General features: G+C 49.8%; 1 protein-coding gene across 1 annotated transcript in view; it reads right to left on the bottom strand.

Moving 5' to 3' along the window:
* The window catches only part of LOC149345261 (uncharacterized), a 209935-nt gene that overhangs the window by 67274 nt on the left and 125061 nt on the right, over nt 1–17600 (bottom strand). Inside the window, exon 10 of the mRNA XM_089542740.1 lies at nt 16702–16913. Coding sequence (XP_089398866.1) covers nt 16702–16913 — 212 coding nt within the window. The remainder of the gene's footprint in view (nt 1–16701; nt 16914–17600) is intronic.

Raw genomic sequence — 17600 nt, forward strand, 5'->3', positions numbered from 1 at the left:
GAAGCGACTAAGGCTATGAGAGACGCCGTAGTGAAGGGCTCCGGAAATTTCGACCACCTGAGGTTTTTTTGCCTGCACTGACATCGCACAGAACACGGGCCTCTAGAATTTCGCCTCCATCGAAATTCGACCGCCGCGGCCAGGATCCAAACCGCGTCTTTCGGGTCAGCAGCCGAGCACCGTAACCACTGAGCCACCGCGGTGGGGCGGCTCAGGATATATATCGAAGTATAGCTTCGTTAAAGGAAACATATTTGACTCGACGTCACTCTTGGTAAAGCTCTGTCCTCCGATCGAAACATCGCGTCAAATAATTATGTTTCCTTGAAGGAAGCGTATACTTCGCTATATAGTACTTAAAACAGTCAAGCACTTCATGCTCTCGCAGCATATATAATTTTGGTTATGGTGCGCATCGCAGCAAATGAATGTGCCCATAGTTTATGAAGTTCGTTCTTGTATTCTGCCGTCAAATGCAGCGGCCAGATTTTAAATTCCAACCTGATTACTTGTTGGTTGTAGCAAAACGGCGAAATGACATTGTCATTGGAACCCGACTGAAAGCGAGAAAGAAACGGCTTTCAGCTGTTGCCTTACCTACTATGTTTCGTTGCAGCATAACTATGATAGGTGCAGCATAAACGTGGTGTCAGTATCTGTAAAAATATACAAGCTGATTTAATTTCAAAGGATCACATAGTTCATTGCCCTGCTCACCTATCAGTATTGGAGTCAATCATTCGAATAAGATACATCTTCTTCATAATGATTTTTTAAAATGAAACCTGACCGGACAAGAAAATTGAAACAGCCCTAGACAACAGGACCAGAAAGAGAAGAAGGCAAGCATGGCGCTGAACTTACAACTAATTTATTTGAAGAAAAATGTCAATATAATCATACAAAAATGGGAACACGTGCGCGCAGTAACACATCGAAGTTCAGATAAAAACTACAAAAAGCCACAATAATCACGCTTGTTGTACCTGCCTTCCAAGCTACCCTTTGTGCAGCAATGTCATTTCTTTTGAAGGCAAACAGCGCAACGACGCAGAGTCGAAGAAAACACAGGACAAGCGCTGATTCACAACTGAAATTTATTCAAGGAAAGCAGTACATTTTATAGAAAAAGTGGCCAACTTATCAGCTAGTACACAGACAAAACCCATGTTTCTACGTGGCATCGAGGTATGCAACCTCACCGTCATATAATGAAATAGATGGCGTACTGACGCATAACCTTGTTTTTTTTCCTCATGTGATATGCTTCCATAATCTCACGTGTTAATCGGGACGGGTGTTTGTAGAGGATATCACAGTAAGGCAATGAAGGAAAACAAGATTGGCAGTCTCGAACATGGTCAACTAGATTATTAGATTTGTTAGCTTCCAGATTATTTGCATGCTCTTTCAAACGTGTATTGATGCAAAGCCCCGTCTGCCCGATGTATATTTGTCCGCATGACATTGGGATTTTGTATACTACCTCTTCTGCGCATGGCACATACATTGTTTCGTGCTTAAGCCCACAAGTTGTTTCAGATTCTTTTCGTTGCTCAGCCTTTTTTTTCCAAAACAGCACAAACCCTTTTAAGTTTCTTGGGTGCGGAAAAACAACCCCTACGCCATACCTTTTTGCACACATTTTTAAGATTGTGTGACAGGCAATGTACATAAGGGAAAATGGCAAACTTTTTTCTTTCCTTCTCTTTTCCCGGACAAGGCACCAAATATGTACCACCAACTCGCCCGTTTGGCTGTAGTGTCATTTCTTTCGCTGACAAAAACTAAAGAAGTTTGCTAACGCTACCATTAGATTTTCTGATGAATTGGAATGCTTCGGTGACTTCTTTGGTAGTCTTGTCACTATGAAAAAATAACAATTCTGTGTAGTCAAAAAATGGTACACATTTGCACACACTGCAATTTCTTGTCAGGTTCGTGTCTTTTTATCCTATGAATTGACATGCTCCATAAGTCTAACATTTTCCAGACGAATGTAGTTTCTTTAGATTTGCACGAAACTATGGAGTGGTAATCACCATGATTTGCTTTAGCGACTGTGGTTTTGTGATTTTATTGATAAATGGTAATCAGGTCTGCATAGGTGCATCTGTTTGGTAATTTTCAGTTGGAAAAGAGTGCCTTTTGTCGTAGCCTTCCATTACATCTAATTGCTGTGGAGAGCTGCTTCGCAAGCAGTGTACAATGACCATGTATGCTTTGAAAACAACATATTAGTTTTGCGTTTCCAGATCTTCATTATACACACGCAAGTATGATTCCTGAGCAGCACTGATTGCTGCATCGCGTGCTGGGAAGCTCGGATTCTCTTGAGCGAATTTGCTACTTAGGTGTTCAGCAAAAATTGAGTAGTTGCATATGGATTAGATGTCACGGCAAAAGCGAGAGTGGAAACTGTTTCGTGCAGCTATACCTTTCGAATTCGCAGTTTGTGTCACGCTCCCTTATGTGCAGTGGCTCACCATTGTTTCTTTAGGCTCTAGTTTGATTTCAGTCAGGCCGTTGCTGCACTGGTTGCAGGTAAATGAGATTGGGCAGTTCAGTTGTCTTCATGCAGTACAGCAATAAGCTGTTACATATAGATAGGAGTGGCACTTGAAGGCACAGCGAAGTATTTGTAGCAGTAATAAATATGGGCTACTTGCGGCGGCACTACACTTAAAATATTGCAGGTGTAAGAGAAATGTACATTTAGAGTTAGCATGCCTATCTTTTGGGATTTTTTGTGGGTATTAGGCAATTCTAGCTAGAGGGGTCAGCTTTCTTCCCAAGTGATGCCAGGCGTCACTTTTGGCATTGTGCCTTTCTGAGTTTGCCAGTGTGTTACTAACAAGCCAGAGTATTGTATGCATGATAGCTTATTTTTCACTTTTCTTTCTTCGACGCAAACATGTTAGACAAAGGTATTTATTTATTTATTTATTTATTTATTTATTTATTTATTTATTTATTTATTTATTTATTTGCAAATACTGCAGGCCCTTCTTTTAACTCCATTTTCGTTCTACAGTCTTCAAAAATACTCTATGGTTTTTTTTTTCACTGTTTCGTATCTCTTATTTCTTTTACTTTTAACAATCTTCGAGTCCCAAAAGCTGTTCACAGAGTCTCCACCAAGCGAAGGAAAATCTTACCAGACAACACGTGGTGGGTAGGGTGCAATTTTATAAACAGCCTGTTGCAGGACTATCATTTGAACTTCACAGCTCTTCTCACAAGGTGCAGTTAATTCATTGCAGTCATGAAAAAAAGAAAATATTACTGTCTCAGTGTATGAATTAATTATTCATTGAGTGTATACTGCTGAAGCGATTGTTATGGACAGCGCTGTTAGGCCTTATGTGGAATATATTCATATGCAACTGGGCACCAGCACTTATGCCGGAGTTCTTTTTCAGAGGGGTTTCGTTAGTGCCTTTTTAAGAGGAAGTAAAAAAGCACTTTCTTATGCATCTACTAGAATATAATTGCGCTGTCATAAGCACAAGAAAGGGGTGCTTCATTTTCAATACGAGCAGAGAAGAAAGGGCCCTTTAGCAAAACTGTTTATGCTGAAATTACTCTCCTGATAATACTAATCATATGTGCTAGAGGTCGCCTACTCATTACTCCATACTGGAGCTCGACTCTGATTTCAGGGAAGGTGACGACAGCATACACATACAACGCAGTGCATACAAGCTGTACTTATCCGATTACAATGAGAGGACGAGATGAATAATTTCTTCAAACTTGCGGTTCGAGGCAGCATGGTGTAAACCGAGGTATACGTCTATCGAATGAGACGGTAAGCAGCTTGGGATCATTCAGTGCACGATTATTTATGCTTTTAAGGCTTTGACACATCTATGACACAGCTACTGGACCGCCTTAACGATACAAGGCAGTTAGTAAACCGAAATATAGAAGCTATCAAGGAGGCCGCCAAGGTCTATTATGACAAAAAATTGTGCGATTAAACTACTGCTGAATCTGGTTAGAGAGCGAAAGCTATGGCGTATTGGGCAACTATAAGCGGCTTGGCGTCTGTAACGTTGGGTGCATTCCGGACACTGGATAGGCAGCGCGCCCACCATGTCACCCTCCCAGATGGCAGTTAAATGGTTGATCGCCAGAGTTCGCTCACCCAGAGAACGCTGCGGCCTATTGCAGCAGTGCCGCGTGTCTGCCACAACGTTGTCAGCGCTAAGGCAAATGGCCCACATCTGTCTGTCATCACCCCACGTACCTATTAGCGCCATTCAGGCATCCACTGACCCAGAGAGCCAGTTATGCGCGCTTTCTGGTTTTCTTTATAAACTACAAACTTTAACCAACTGCCTGACTTGTTTTTGAAACACCTCAGCCACTTTATCATTCCTGAGAAGACGGCTGAGGTCATCAGTTGAGAACCTCATTTCAACTGCATTGTGCTGTCAAAGTGGGGGCCCGTGGCCTTGTCAAGCTGTCAAACGGCAGCTTTTACTACGGGTCCCCGCCATCATCTGTACCATGGTGGCAAAATAAAATTTGAATTTGTGAATTTGAACTATTGGGAACCTCGAGATCCTTGCCCAGCCAAGGATGGCGGCTGAGGTACCCGACCTTTTTGAAGCTTTTATCATAAGCCGTTTCTAATTTTTTGTCTTTTATCTTTATTCGGTTGCACGAAGTAACTTTTTAGGCCCATTACACCACCGTTGATTTACACTTTTGTATAACATCCTATATAAAACAATTTTCTATACCATGAGCCTGGCGGATGATAGCCACAGCCGCTTGTGTTGTTGTGTTGGCCTTTAAGTCCAACACAACACAAAAAAGACAACTTCTCTCAAAATTGCCCAGGTACACTCCTATGTCCCGACCAATTTCATACGAATGCACGTATGCTTGTTCATTCGATAGGATTCTGCATCGCTTGCTCTTTCAGGAGTTCCGACTCTCGCACTACCGCCATATTTTTTTTTTTCGTTTTCAAGCTGTAATCACTGTAGCTCCCGTTCTGCTTTTTCAGCTTCTCACTGCTGTGGTTCTTTCTCTTTTTCCCACTCGCGATCATCGTTTTCCTCCTGATATACTTTCTGTTTACTGGCATTTTTCTCCTGGTCGGCTTTCTCCCTAGTTCCACGTATATACAAGCTGATCATTATTCTCGACGTGTTTATAAATGGTCTTGCAGTACTATTTTGGTTATTTTGCTCTGCAGATCTACTGACAATTCCTCGCATAAAAACAGTAAGTCCGACTTCGACAATTTCATTACATCCATGACGACGCTACCAATCCTCAATCAATAATGGACCAAGCATACTCAACGTGGTCCCAACACCTAGTATCCCACTTGAAATCAGTCGAGCAACATGTTCAACTCTCAGAGGCGAGCCCGGCGGTGGATAACCACCTCCTCCACCTCTGGGAGGCACGACACAGCCTAGTCCACCGCTGGCGTCGTCAAAAACACAATCGGAAACTCAAAATTCGCATCGCGGATATCACCCAACAGGCGGCACAATACGCGGCCCAACTCGCCGACTCCAATTGGGTGCACCGATGCAACACTGCAGCTCGGCAAATGTCGAGTCGGAGTACGTGGCGCCTCTTCCGCGCCCTTATTGATCCGGCACAAACCCGTACTGAGACACAAAAACAGCTTCAAAGGGCTATACATAACTTCACTGGAGACACGGCCAAACTGGCCGATGCGCTCCGCGACAAATATCTGAGTATACACCAGGATCCCCGTGGTCAGGCGTACTCGTATGCAGGTTCCGAGAACGCGGATTTGGATCAACCGTTCCAGCTCCATGACCTAAAAGCGGCCCTGGCTAAAATGAAGCGAGGTACAGCACCAGGCCGGGACAAGGTGACGGTAAAGCTTATTGCCAACCTCCCAGATCCCGCCTACGAAACTCTCCTCGATTACTTCAACACTATCTGGATTGGAGGCACAGTACTCCCCATAGATTGGAAAACGGCACTAGTAACTTTCATTCCCAAGCCAGGTAAAGCCATTAACACCGACAACCTCCGGCCCATCTCCCTCACTTCGTGTGTGGGGAAGCTGATGGAGACTATGGTCCGCGACAGATTGTCGGCTTTCCTGGAACAGCAAAACATTTTCGCAGACACCATGTACGGTTTCCGCCCACACCGATCCGCACAAGATGTCCTGTTGCAACTTCACAAGGAGATTCTCGACCCCGTCGAGCACCCCAGCAATGATAAAGTAGTCGTCGCACTTGACCTGCGGGGGGCTTTCGACAATGTGACCCACGAGATCATCCTATCCCACTTGTCGCAAACAGACTGTGGGCGCAATACTTTCAATTATATCAAAGAATTCTTTACAGATCGCCAATCCTATATCCGGCTGCAAGACACAGAATATGGCCCATATCAACTTGGCACACGAGGGACCCCACAGGGAGCTGTCCTCTCGCCATTACTATTTAATCTGGCCATGATGAAGCTCCCTACCCAGCTGGCAGAGGTCGCCGGTGTGCAGCACGCTCTGTATGCGGACGACATCACCCTCTGGGCAACACAACAATCGGTTGGAGACATCGAGACCAACCTGCAACAAGCGGCAGCTATTGTGGACGAATACGCTCGTCGCTGTGGTCTTGAATGCTCCCCGAGCAAATCTGAATTTGTGGACATACGCCCCAACTCAAAGTGCACAACCAAAATTGCCCTTTCCCTACTTAGCGGACCGATACCTGAACACGAGGAGATACGGGTACTGGGGCTTTTCATTCATCATAGGCGCAAGATAGACACTACCCTAAACAAGCTACGTAAGGTGGGGGACCAGGTGGGTCGGATGCTCCGCCGGGTGTCCAATAAAAGGGGGGGACTACGATGCAAAGATGCCCTGCGGCTGGCCAATGCATTCGTGACCAGCCGGATTTTATATTCGGCTCCCTACCTCCACCTACGCAAATGCGATGAGAATGCCTTAAAAGTAGTTCTCCGCAAGATTTATAAGAGAGCGCTCGACCTCCCCATAACGACGTCCAACAAGCGTCTCCTCGGTCTGGGGATGACCAATACCTTTGGGGAGTTACGAGAAGCTCATCTTAACAATCAATACTTGCGCCTAAGCAAAACACCTGCGGGGAGCCGCCTTCTGACCCGCTTACACATATCCTACGCAACACATACAGAAGAACGGGTCCGCATCCCTGAAGCCTGGCGCTTTGCACTCCAGGTGCGACCCCTTCCGAAGAACATGACTGCAGACACCCATGATGGTCGCCGTCTCGCGCGGGCGGAGGCTATTTCTCAACAATATGGCCATAAGCCAGGTGTCTTCTATGTGGATGCGGCCGGCCCACACCATGGGGGTTGGTACACGGCGGCCGTCATCCACCAAAACACTACAGTTCAGGGCCTTACTTTCCGTGCCCCAAACATTGCATTTGCGGAAGAGATCGCCATTGCACTGGCCGCCGCAGATCCAGAGTCCCGAGTCATTATTACGGACTCCAGGGGCGCCTGCCGCAATATTGAGCAAGGGTATATTCCAGACCGTGCTTTCAAAATTCTCCACGCATGCGAATACACAGGGATTCCGACCCATCGTACCATCGTGTGGGCTCCGGCTCATGCGGGTCTTGAGGGGAACGAGGCAGCAGACGCTGCCGCCCGCGCGCTTACTCACCGGGCGTCGCCTCATCCGCAGCCTGATCCGGAATTCAATTTCAATCCGGCCATCACCTTTAAAGAGATCACCTCTCTTTATCAAAATTTTCATGGTCTCTATCCCCCTCCCTGTAAAGGCCTCACCAGGGTGGAGGAGCGCTGGCTTCTCCGCCTCTATACCAATACTGTACTGTGCCCGGCAGTACTTAAGCACTTCAATTCTTCTTTCTCAGGCGCGTGCCCACACTGTGAGGAGGAGTTTTCGGACACCTACCACATGGTGTGGGCATGCCCTTCCAATTCTGCCTACCCACCCCACCTCCACCCCACTCGAGAGGACTGGGAAGCTGCCCTGCGCGGCTGCTCCGAACTCCATGCCCAACAGGCATTGGTAGCTAGAGCCCGGGCCGCTGCGGAAGCTACAGGGATCCCGGACTAGGGATCCCTCCTAGTGTTTGTAAGGGGCGGGCCCTTCCAGCTCGCCCCATCGACCTCTCACTGTAAATAGGAATAAAAGTTTTCCTCCTCCTCCTCCTCCTCCACTTTGGCTCTGCTGTCTTGAAAATGTTGAGATTAACCCCTCTCAATTGAAAAACATTGATTACCGGTGGTTCAAGATTATTCTCTCAAAAGAAAATTCAGGGGGGCACTTTTTTGACCTAAAGTGCGGTGAGGCGAAAGCCTTCGGCGCGGTGTTGCTGCTTGTGTCACATATGTGTTAAGATGTTAAGCTTCGCCTCCAATAGTGCAACGCTGCCAGGAAGTCCACAGAACGCCATCGCTAATTCGGTTCTACGCCTTGCTCGTCGGAAAATTGGTTTTTGAGGAAAGGAAATGTATCTGTCTCGCATACCTCGGTGGACACCTGAACCTCGCCGTAACGGGAAGGGAGGAAGATGGGAGTGAACGGACACGGTATTCACTAGACGCGCCTTTGTTCTTTCCAAACAATCGAGCTGGCATGGCGGAGTCGTTGGCATGCTCGTCTCGCAATCCGGAGACCGGGGTTCGATGCCCGAACTCGACCTAATTCCTACTCTGTTTTATTTATTTATCTGGCCTGATTAGAAAGGTTGATAATTGGGTGATTAAGGAATTTACTAAACTCATTCCCTCTTACTTGGAGCATCACTATACGATCCCTTTAATTGGTTGCATGTTTACTAGCCAAAGTACAATTGGCCCCGTTTGAAATATGCACACTGTGACGTCACGACAGTCTCGACCAACTGAAAAGCGTGACATTTTTGTCGACAACTCCTGTTTACAACGATGAGGCATTAAAGGCTTCCGCCTTAATAATCGGATGCCTGGAGAATCCCATAGCAAAAACCAGAGCGCTCACTCGTGGAGAGAGCACACGATGTCGCACGAGACGGAAGGGCCCTTTGGTTTTCTGACTCGTTCAGCCCCGCAGGTCCAGGCTACGAAGGACGGTGTCGATACGTACGTAGAAAACCAGCGAAAAGGACGCATTCACAAGGAGGAGAAGTACACAGGACAACGCTGTTGAACTCCGTTATGGAGGAAACTGTACAGTAGATCTACTAATGCGAAAGCATTTTTAGGCTTTGTCGGCAGGGTCGTGTTGTGGTGTGCCGCCGGCTAGTGTAACAGCCGAGCGCCAAGTAATGTGAAAGAGCGGACGCGCCCTCCTCTCCCGGCGCCCGTCGGAGGGCGAGCCCCAGCTCGCCTGTCGCTTTCTAAAATAAATGCTTTTCTGTTCTCAGCCACCCGTCTGGAGGGTCGTTCTTCTCCGCGCTCGTCGAACACTCACGACATGGTGTCAGAATCGGGATCAGGGCTTCGTTAAAGAGATTCTCGCCGTCCTCAGCGGTCGGAAGGAACCGTGATGGCAGAAGCAACTGCGAGTTCTGGCTTTGCGCTGAAGCCGCCCACAGCTTTCACTTTCGACCGAGCGTCGGAATGGCCAGCCTGGATTCTCGAGTTCGAAGACTACCGCTACGCATCCGGTCTCAACAGGCAAGACCAGGAGACGCAGGTGCGGACTCTGCTCTACGTGATGGGCCGCCAAGCGAGGCAAATCTTCAGCACGTTTTCGCTCTCCGCTGAAGACGCAAAGAACTACGACCTCGTCAAGGAGAAGTTCGATTCGCACTTCGTTCAGACAAAGAACGTTGTCTACGAATCAGCGTGCTTCAACCGGCGTGAACAGGAGCCCACAGAGACGGTTGACCAATACGTCACTGTGCTGTACAACATGGCGGACAGGTGCGATTACGGTGAACTGCGGGATCGACTCATCCGCGACCGTTTTGTCTTGGGCCTCCGTGATAAAAGGCTGTCAGAAGCGTTGCAGCTGGATGCCGACCTCACCCTCGTCAAAGCTCTCTCCAAGGCTCGACAGAAGGAAACAGTGCATCATCAACAGCAGCTACTTCAACTTCAAGCCGCGGAGGGAAGCCCATCGGTCAAGACGGAAGGCACTGCTTTGGATGTTGTTGCCCGCGCAAAGCACAAGGCAAAAAATCGCACGCGACCGGCCAGTTTCGCGAAGACGAGCAGCCAGTCTTGCAGCTACTGCGGGGGAGCGCCTCACCCTCGTCCTTCGTGTCCGGCTAAATCCGAAAAGTGCTCAAGATGCAAAAGTAAGGGACATTACGCTCGCGTCTGCAGAAAGTTTCCCTCGAAAGAAGTCTCAACACTCGAGCAGGAAACCTCAGCACTTTTTCTCGGCGCTGTCTATCAACCAGCCACTGCTCAGAACGACATCAGGCTCGTCGAAGTCGGCATTAACGGATTTCCATTGGTTGCCAAGATTGACACAGGGGCTCAAGTCTCCGTTGTGCCTGCAAATTTTGCCGCAGTTCCCAGAGATCTCCATCCGGTAAAAGAAACTTTGGCAGGACCGACGGGGAAAGCGCTTCAAGTTGTCGGAAAATTTGGCGCAACTATCAAATGGAAGAAGCGAAGTACCGACCAAGTCATCTACGTCGTTCAACATCTCAAGCACCCGCTCCTTGGATTACCTGCTATAGAGGCTTTGGGCTTGGTGAAGTTCCTGTGCGCAACCGAACGCATTGAGGAGCGTTACTCCCAACTTTTCTGCGGACTAGGTCGGTTGCCGGGCGAGTACACCATTCGTCTCGAGCCGACAGCCGTGCCGTACTCCGTGACTGTAGCAAGGCGCATTCCTGTACCGCTACGAAAAGCAGTGGAGCAGGAAATACACAAGATGAGGGAGCAAGGGGTTATTCGTCCTGTTGAAGGCCCTACGGACTGGTGTGCCGGAATCGTTCCCGTTGTGAAGCCGTCAGGAGGAGTCCGAATCTGCGTGGACTTCACTCGCCTCAATCCATCGGTCCTCAGAGAAAGGTTTCCTCTTCCGTCAGTGGAACAGTCACTCGCACTGCTAGGTGAGGCTACAGTATTTTCTCGACTTGATGCCAACTCGGGATTTCACCAAATTCCTCTTTCTCCGGCATGCCAAGAGCTGACTACTTTTATCACGCCGACAGGGCGGTTCTGTTTCACCAGACTTCCCTTCGGTATCACGTCAGCGCCGGAATACTTTCAAAAACGCATGTCCGAAACTCTCAGTGGACTGACTGGAGTAGTCAATCTCATGGACGATATTCTAGTTTTTGGCCGCGACCAAGCGGAGCATGACAAGAACCTGGACGCGACGCTAAAGCAACTCGCTTCATCGGGATTCACCCTCAACCGCACAAAATGTGTTTTCAGTGTTAACGAGGTGACCTTCCTGGGATGCGTCATAAACCGCCGAGGTATCCGTCCCGACCCTAAAAAAGTCGAGGCAGTCAAGTCACTTCCTCCGCCAAAAGACGTCGCCGGAGTCCGGAGGATCTTGGGAATGGTGAATCATTTGGCAAGGTTTCTGCCATGTCTGGCCGAGAAAACCGCACCGCTTCGAGACCTCCTCAAAAAGACATCAGAGTGGACCTGGGGGCCTGCTCAGGAAGTAGCGTTCATGAGCATCAAAGACCTCCTGTGTTCAGAGAAGTGCTTAGCCAAGTATCATCCAGACTACCCTACAACACTGTCAGCGGATGCATCAGCCCATGGTTTGGGTGCAGTCCTGCTACAAACGCAGCCAGATGGATGTGAACGCCCAGTTGCATACGCCTCGAGATCCCTAACAACGGCAGAAACGCGCTATGCTCAGGTTGAAAAGGAAGCCTTGGCACTGACATGGGCAGCCGAACGCTTTGAAGAATACATCCGTGGACTCACGGCAACATTCCAGACTGACCATCAGCCTTTGATCACCCTTCTGGGAAAGGCCTCTCTGGATTTGCTGCCGCCACGTATTCAACGCTTCCGCATGCGCCTGATGCGCTTCACCTATACGGTGCAGTATGTGCCAGGGAAAAGCCTTGCAACGGCCGACACTTTGTCCAGGGCACCCGTAACCAGCGACCTGGTAGCAGGAATGCTCACCTGCGACGAAGTCAGTGCCTACGTAAAGGGAGCTGTCATCGGACTTCAAAGTTCCGCCTTCGATCCGATCAAGAAAGCACAAAACGAAGACGAAATCTGCCAACGTCTTCGGTGGTACTGCGTGCACGGATGGCCGGAAAAACGCAAAGTTCCAGCTGCTTTGTCACCATTCTGGCAACACCAAGCAAGTCTATCCCAAAACGATGGCTACTTGCTATATGGAAAACGCTTGGTTATCCCTCAACCCATGAGAGGAAAAATTCTCGCTCGACTACACGAGGGGCACCAAGGAATCGAGCGCTGCAGAGCCAGAGCCAGGCAGTCTGTGTGGTGGCCGGGGTTATCCAGTGAACTCCGCCAAGTCGTCTCTAACTGTCAAATCTGCGCTAAAACGCGCCAGCAAAATGCTGAGCCGCTCCTGCCAACATCAATTCCCGAGCTGCCTTGGAACATGGTGGGCATAGATCTCTTTCAACTTCGTGGCAAGCCGTACCTCATCTGTGTGGACTACCACTCTCGGTACCCGGAGATAGCGCTTCTAGCTTCCACAACAGCAGACGCAGTTATAAACCACCTCAAGAGCTTTTTCGCTCGTCATGGAATTCCTGTGACTGTGGTTTCCGACAACGGCCCTCAATTTTCGTGCTCGGAGTTTGCGAAATTCGCGAAGACGTACGGTTTTACCCACATCACGAGCAGCCCCTTGCATCCGCAGGCCAACGGGGAAGCAGAGCGAGGGGTGCAAACAGTAAAACGCCTGCTGAAGAAGGCTGAAGATCCTTATCTTGCGTTGCTGGCCTACAGAGACACGCCGGGACCAACAGGCTTCAGCCCTTCGAAACTGCTCATGGGACGACGGCTGCGCACACGTGTTCCGACATTTCCCGCTCTCTTCGCACAGCGGGGTAGCGAGAGCAAGCAGGCAGCCGCTAAGGACCGCGAAACCAAGGAGCAACAAAGGCGAAATTTCAACCCGCGACACGCTGCCAGAGAGCTGCCGGTACTCCCGCCCAAGACCCAAGTTTGGGTGAGAGACTTCGACTGCGAGGGGGAAATAGTAGAGCAAGCCGGGACCCCACGGTCATACTGGGTAAAGACAAGCCGCGGGACCGTGCGCCGCAATCGGCGGATGCTGGTTTCCTGGAAGCCATCGCAGAGTCGAACGACGCCGCCTCCTTCTCCCGCTTTCCTGGACTACGACGATGAAGACTGGCTATTAACACCAAGAGCGTCGCCGACAGAGGACGACGGGGGAGCTCGACCGCAGCGCGGCAGTAACTCACCGCCCGAGACATCACACTGCACTCAAGCTGCGGCTGCAAGGGCACCAGTTGCCGTGACTCGCTCCGGGCGTAGTGTCTTTGTGCCGGACCGTTTCGGGGGCATCGCCGTGGTATCGGCTAACGGAGGGGGATGTGGTGTGCCGCCGGCTAGTGTAACAGCCGAGCGCCAAGTAATGTGAAAGAGCGGACGCGCCCTCCTCTCCCGGCGCCCGTCGGAGGGCGAGCCCCAGCTCGCCTGTCGCTTTCTAAAATAAATGCTTTTCTGTTCTCAGCCACCCGTCTGGAGGGTCGTTCTTCTCCGCGCTCGTCGAACACTCACGACACGTGTCACCAGATGTCACGCTCGTGTTGAGCGGCCGAAGGTCAGCAGCGGCGTAGTTTTGGACGTGCGCTTCCACAACACTTCTTCACAACGCACTTCACACTTCTTTCTTTTCATGATTGATGCGTTCGTCTGCACAAGCACTGGCGTCATATGCGTCACTGTAAATTATTGCAGCAACGATCTTTATTTTCATATTTATCACACAGAAGAGAGAATACGTACGAGTTTCGCATATACCAACGCAAAACAAAGCACGAGTATCTAACAAACGCACGGACGAACACTGCGGAGTGTTGAGCTGGTCTCGTACTTGAGAAGTACTGCAGGGCAGTTTCGAAGCCACAAGCATTGCACACAATGTACATTAATGACGAATGCACGTAACACCATTCACACATTGGTAATTTTTCGATTGACTTTTATTGCGAAGCAATACTACTTTCGCTACCACCTCAGCCCGTGCCGTGCCGCGGCTGCATAGCCACGCTTGACCTTTCGCGTGACCTCGCTGCGTGACGTCATACCATCTGTGTAAAAACGGGGCCCCATCTCACTCGGCGCATAGCCACGGCCTGACTCCCGCTCCTCTCACCAGGGGCGCTGCGTGCTATGTGACGTCATACCATCTGTGTAAAAACGGGGCCCCATTTCACACCGTCGCCTTGCGCGGCGCATAGCCACGGCTGTGGCCTGACTCCCGATCCTCTCACCAGGGGCGCTGCGCGCTATGTGACGTCATACGATCTGCTTAAAAACGGGGCCCCATCTCACGCCGTTGCCTTGCGCGGCGCATAGCCACGGTCGCGGCCTGACTGCGCTCTTCTCGTCAAGCCCATGAGATGGCGCCTACAGCCTATACGCATCGGCAGGTTGCAAAGAGAAAGCATCAGCGAGCTACGGAGACAGAGTAGAACGAGAAGAACGGCTTTCCAAGCGACGAGCTCGCGACGAGCTTCGCAATTACCAGGCTTAACCAAGCTAAGCCACAGCCAATTTTTTTTTCGAACAATTCTGTGAATCAAGCGACCGAAGGCAGCCCAAGCCGGCGGGAAAACACTGGTGCTGCCAGGCTGCTTTTTCCTTCATTCTGAAGTACTTGCCTGGAACGGAAGTGCTTGTGTTGTCGGCAAAAAGAAGTAGTGCACAGCGGCACATTATCCACTTCCTTTCTTCGCTTTCATAACCACTCACTCACACTCATTGACACGCATACCACACCGTTGGCGTCCGTTGGCGTGCAATATAGCTTAATTTCAGATCACTTCATCGCTTGCTGTCATGAAGTGTGCACCGTCATTTCCGACCAGAGAGCCCTTAAAGATGCCCCTATTTATCGATTACAATAACGAATTAGGGCAAAAAAGGCTTTCCGACATGTAAAAAAGCACAGCATAAGAGCGTGCGTGTACGAAACGACAAAGCCGGCAGCTACTGGCAAGCTGTATGGCCGGTCGTTCCCTAGCCGTGGCTCGATTTTCCCCGACTGCTCTGTTCTCGTCACAGAAATAGTGAGCAGGCCTTTTTTATCTAGGGGGCATTGGCTCAGCCCATGATCACATGCAAAGGAAGTTGGTTTCATCCAATACGTAGCACAAATATCTATTTGGACATAGGTCCGCGTAACCAGCAGCGAACACAAAATAAAAGAGGCTACCGAAATACTAAAGTCACCGCCAGGTATAAAAGGCCGCTGCCAAGAACACCGACGAGTTTACACAGGTTACACAGCGCCGCCGGCACACCATGCAGTCTGGCCACCCATGATCGCGAAATGCAATTTATGGACCACCGCGCGGTAGAACGGTGGCGACGCTCCTATTGCCACCGCAGAGAAGATACCGACGGCCGTGCACCAAGATCGCTTCGCATGAGCGAACCACCATTTTCGGAAAGGTCACGTCCCACACACGGAAGTTCTCAAGCATAGGACACAAGAACCGCGACCACTTTGGTGACGGATGCATCGAAAATACAACTTCGTGTAATTGCGATTGCTGCAAACAAAGCAGCGAGTGAGAAAAGCTCCGAAGCGCGAAGTTAATTTATTATTTCGAAAAATAAGGCGTGCGTAGTGAGCTTTGCATATATCACATGTACTATCAGGGACAAAAGTGGTGTACTCCACGCAGCAGGAACCAGAGCAACGGAAGACTGCGGCATTTGGCGAGCTAAAGCACTAAACATTGAAACGAGCCAAGCGACTTGTATGCTGATAATAAAGGTCACGCACTGGCTGTCTCCATCCCAGATGCCGCCTGTAGATGGCGTTGCAACGCAGTTTTCTATTGCTCCGGCTCCCGCTGCGTGGAGTATGCCACTTTTGTCCCCGATAGTACATGCAGTCAGCTTCACTGACTGATAAAAAAGCACTTTATCCGTCCCTATTCACTCCCACTGCATTCGCACTTGTTATTGCGCTGTGAAGCTTCCTGCAGGCAGAAAAAATTGCCGGTGCGGAGTTGAGCCTTGCTTCTGTCCGTGAAAATCATCTTAGCGTGAATTAGGAACACTGGGATTTAGAAGCAATCGCTGAAGCGTAGCCGAATGAACTCTCATCTCAGCAAGACTTTCCTTGGCCATTCCCATCTGTTAGCTGTTATACACCTGCCAGGACCTTTCCCCCGAGCCAAGGATGACCTCCAGGGGTGGTCTCTCCGCGATTCCCTGCCAATGTGCGCTTAAGGACGGAGGCCTAAACTGCTGCCGCATTCAGATAATTCGGTAATGTGTGATTGACTCTGGCGCTTTCATGGTGCAGCGTGCAACGTGTGGAAGGCATTGACTGTTCCCGGTGTCTCCAGAATGTTCTTCTAACACTGCACTTTCAACGAAGGAGCCTTGTTTTTTCCGGTTGCAACGCCTTAATGTTCTGTTTGAACCTACTACCGGCGTCGTGTAAAGAAATGCAGGCGCGTTTAGTGTGGGCAGCATGCGGGGGAATTGAATTCTGAGCGCCAAATGTCCCGCGCAAAAGTGAACAAGAACGACGTAGTTTGCGCAGTAACACCCGTATATACGTACGCGGCAGAGCGCGGCAGCCCCGGCGACGTCGGCCTCGTCGCGGGCGCTCAGCTCGGCTCCCCTGAGACCGTGGTCGACCAGGAAGCGCGAGGCGGCCCGCGCTACGTCGCCTCCCTGGGCTGCGTCCGCCGCTGAGAAGAGCCTGACGGGCAGCGATGCGTAGCGCTTGACGTAGCCCTTGACCTTGAGGAAGCTCCGGAAGGCGTCTTCGTCTGCGCACGCACCGCAGCCACCGCTCACATTGCAAGGTCGGGTCGCAGATGTTGCTGGCGCGTTGGCTCTAGCGTGCGCGGGGTAAGACTGCTTTTTAGGCCGCAGATGGTAGTGGGCAGTTTTGCCCACTTCAGGCGAGGCTGCTTTCGTGTGCTCGAAATGTGTTCGAGCATGTGCTGGTAATAATAATCCCAGTGGTATGAGTTTTTCTTTCAGTTTATTTAATGCGCCTACCCACTAACTTTGACAATTAGATACAATCTAATTCTAATTTTCTAGAGTGTAAAAAACCCCTTCTGCCCTTTGATTCACCTCAATCGAAGTTAGTTAAGCGCAGTTTTGTTAACTCTTGCTTCTATAACGCAGCCAAAAGATCATGGAATCATAAGCTTGAAGATAGTTTTTTAAACCATACGCGCCGACTTCTGCAGGCTGGTTACCCTCTCACGCTCTTGTCATCAGTGGCCGAGGCCATGTTGACAAAAAAAGAACCACGTCAAAGGGACAGGGATAAGAAGATAGTCGTGATTCCTTAATTACACGGGATTTCACATTCCCTGAGAAAGATCGGGAAAAAGTAGGAATAGATGTAGTATTTTCAGCCCGAGATCGTCTGTCAAGCCTGTGCAAGCGTGTAAATCAGATGGGTCGCAGATACGTTGGCTGCACCACGAATCACCGGGATC

Source organism: Amblyomma mixtum, chromosome 5 (genome assembly GCF_055824585.1).
Source record: "Amblyomma mixtum isolate Tamu chromosome 5, ASM5582458v1, whole genome shotgun sequence".
Lineage (NCBI taxonomy): Eukaryota > Metazoa > Arthropoda > Arachnida > Ixodida > Ixodidae > Amblyomma > Amblyomma mixtum.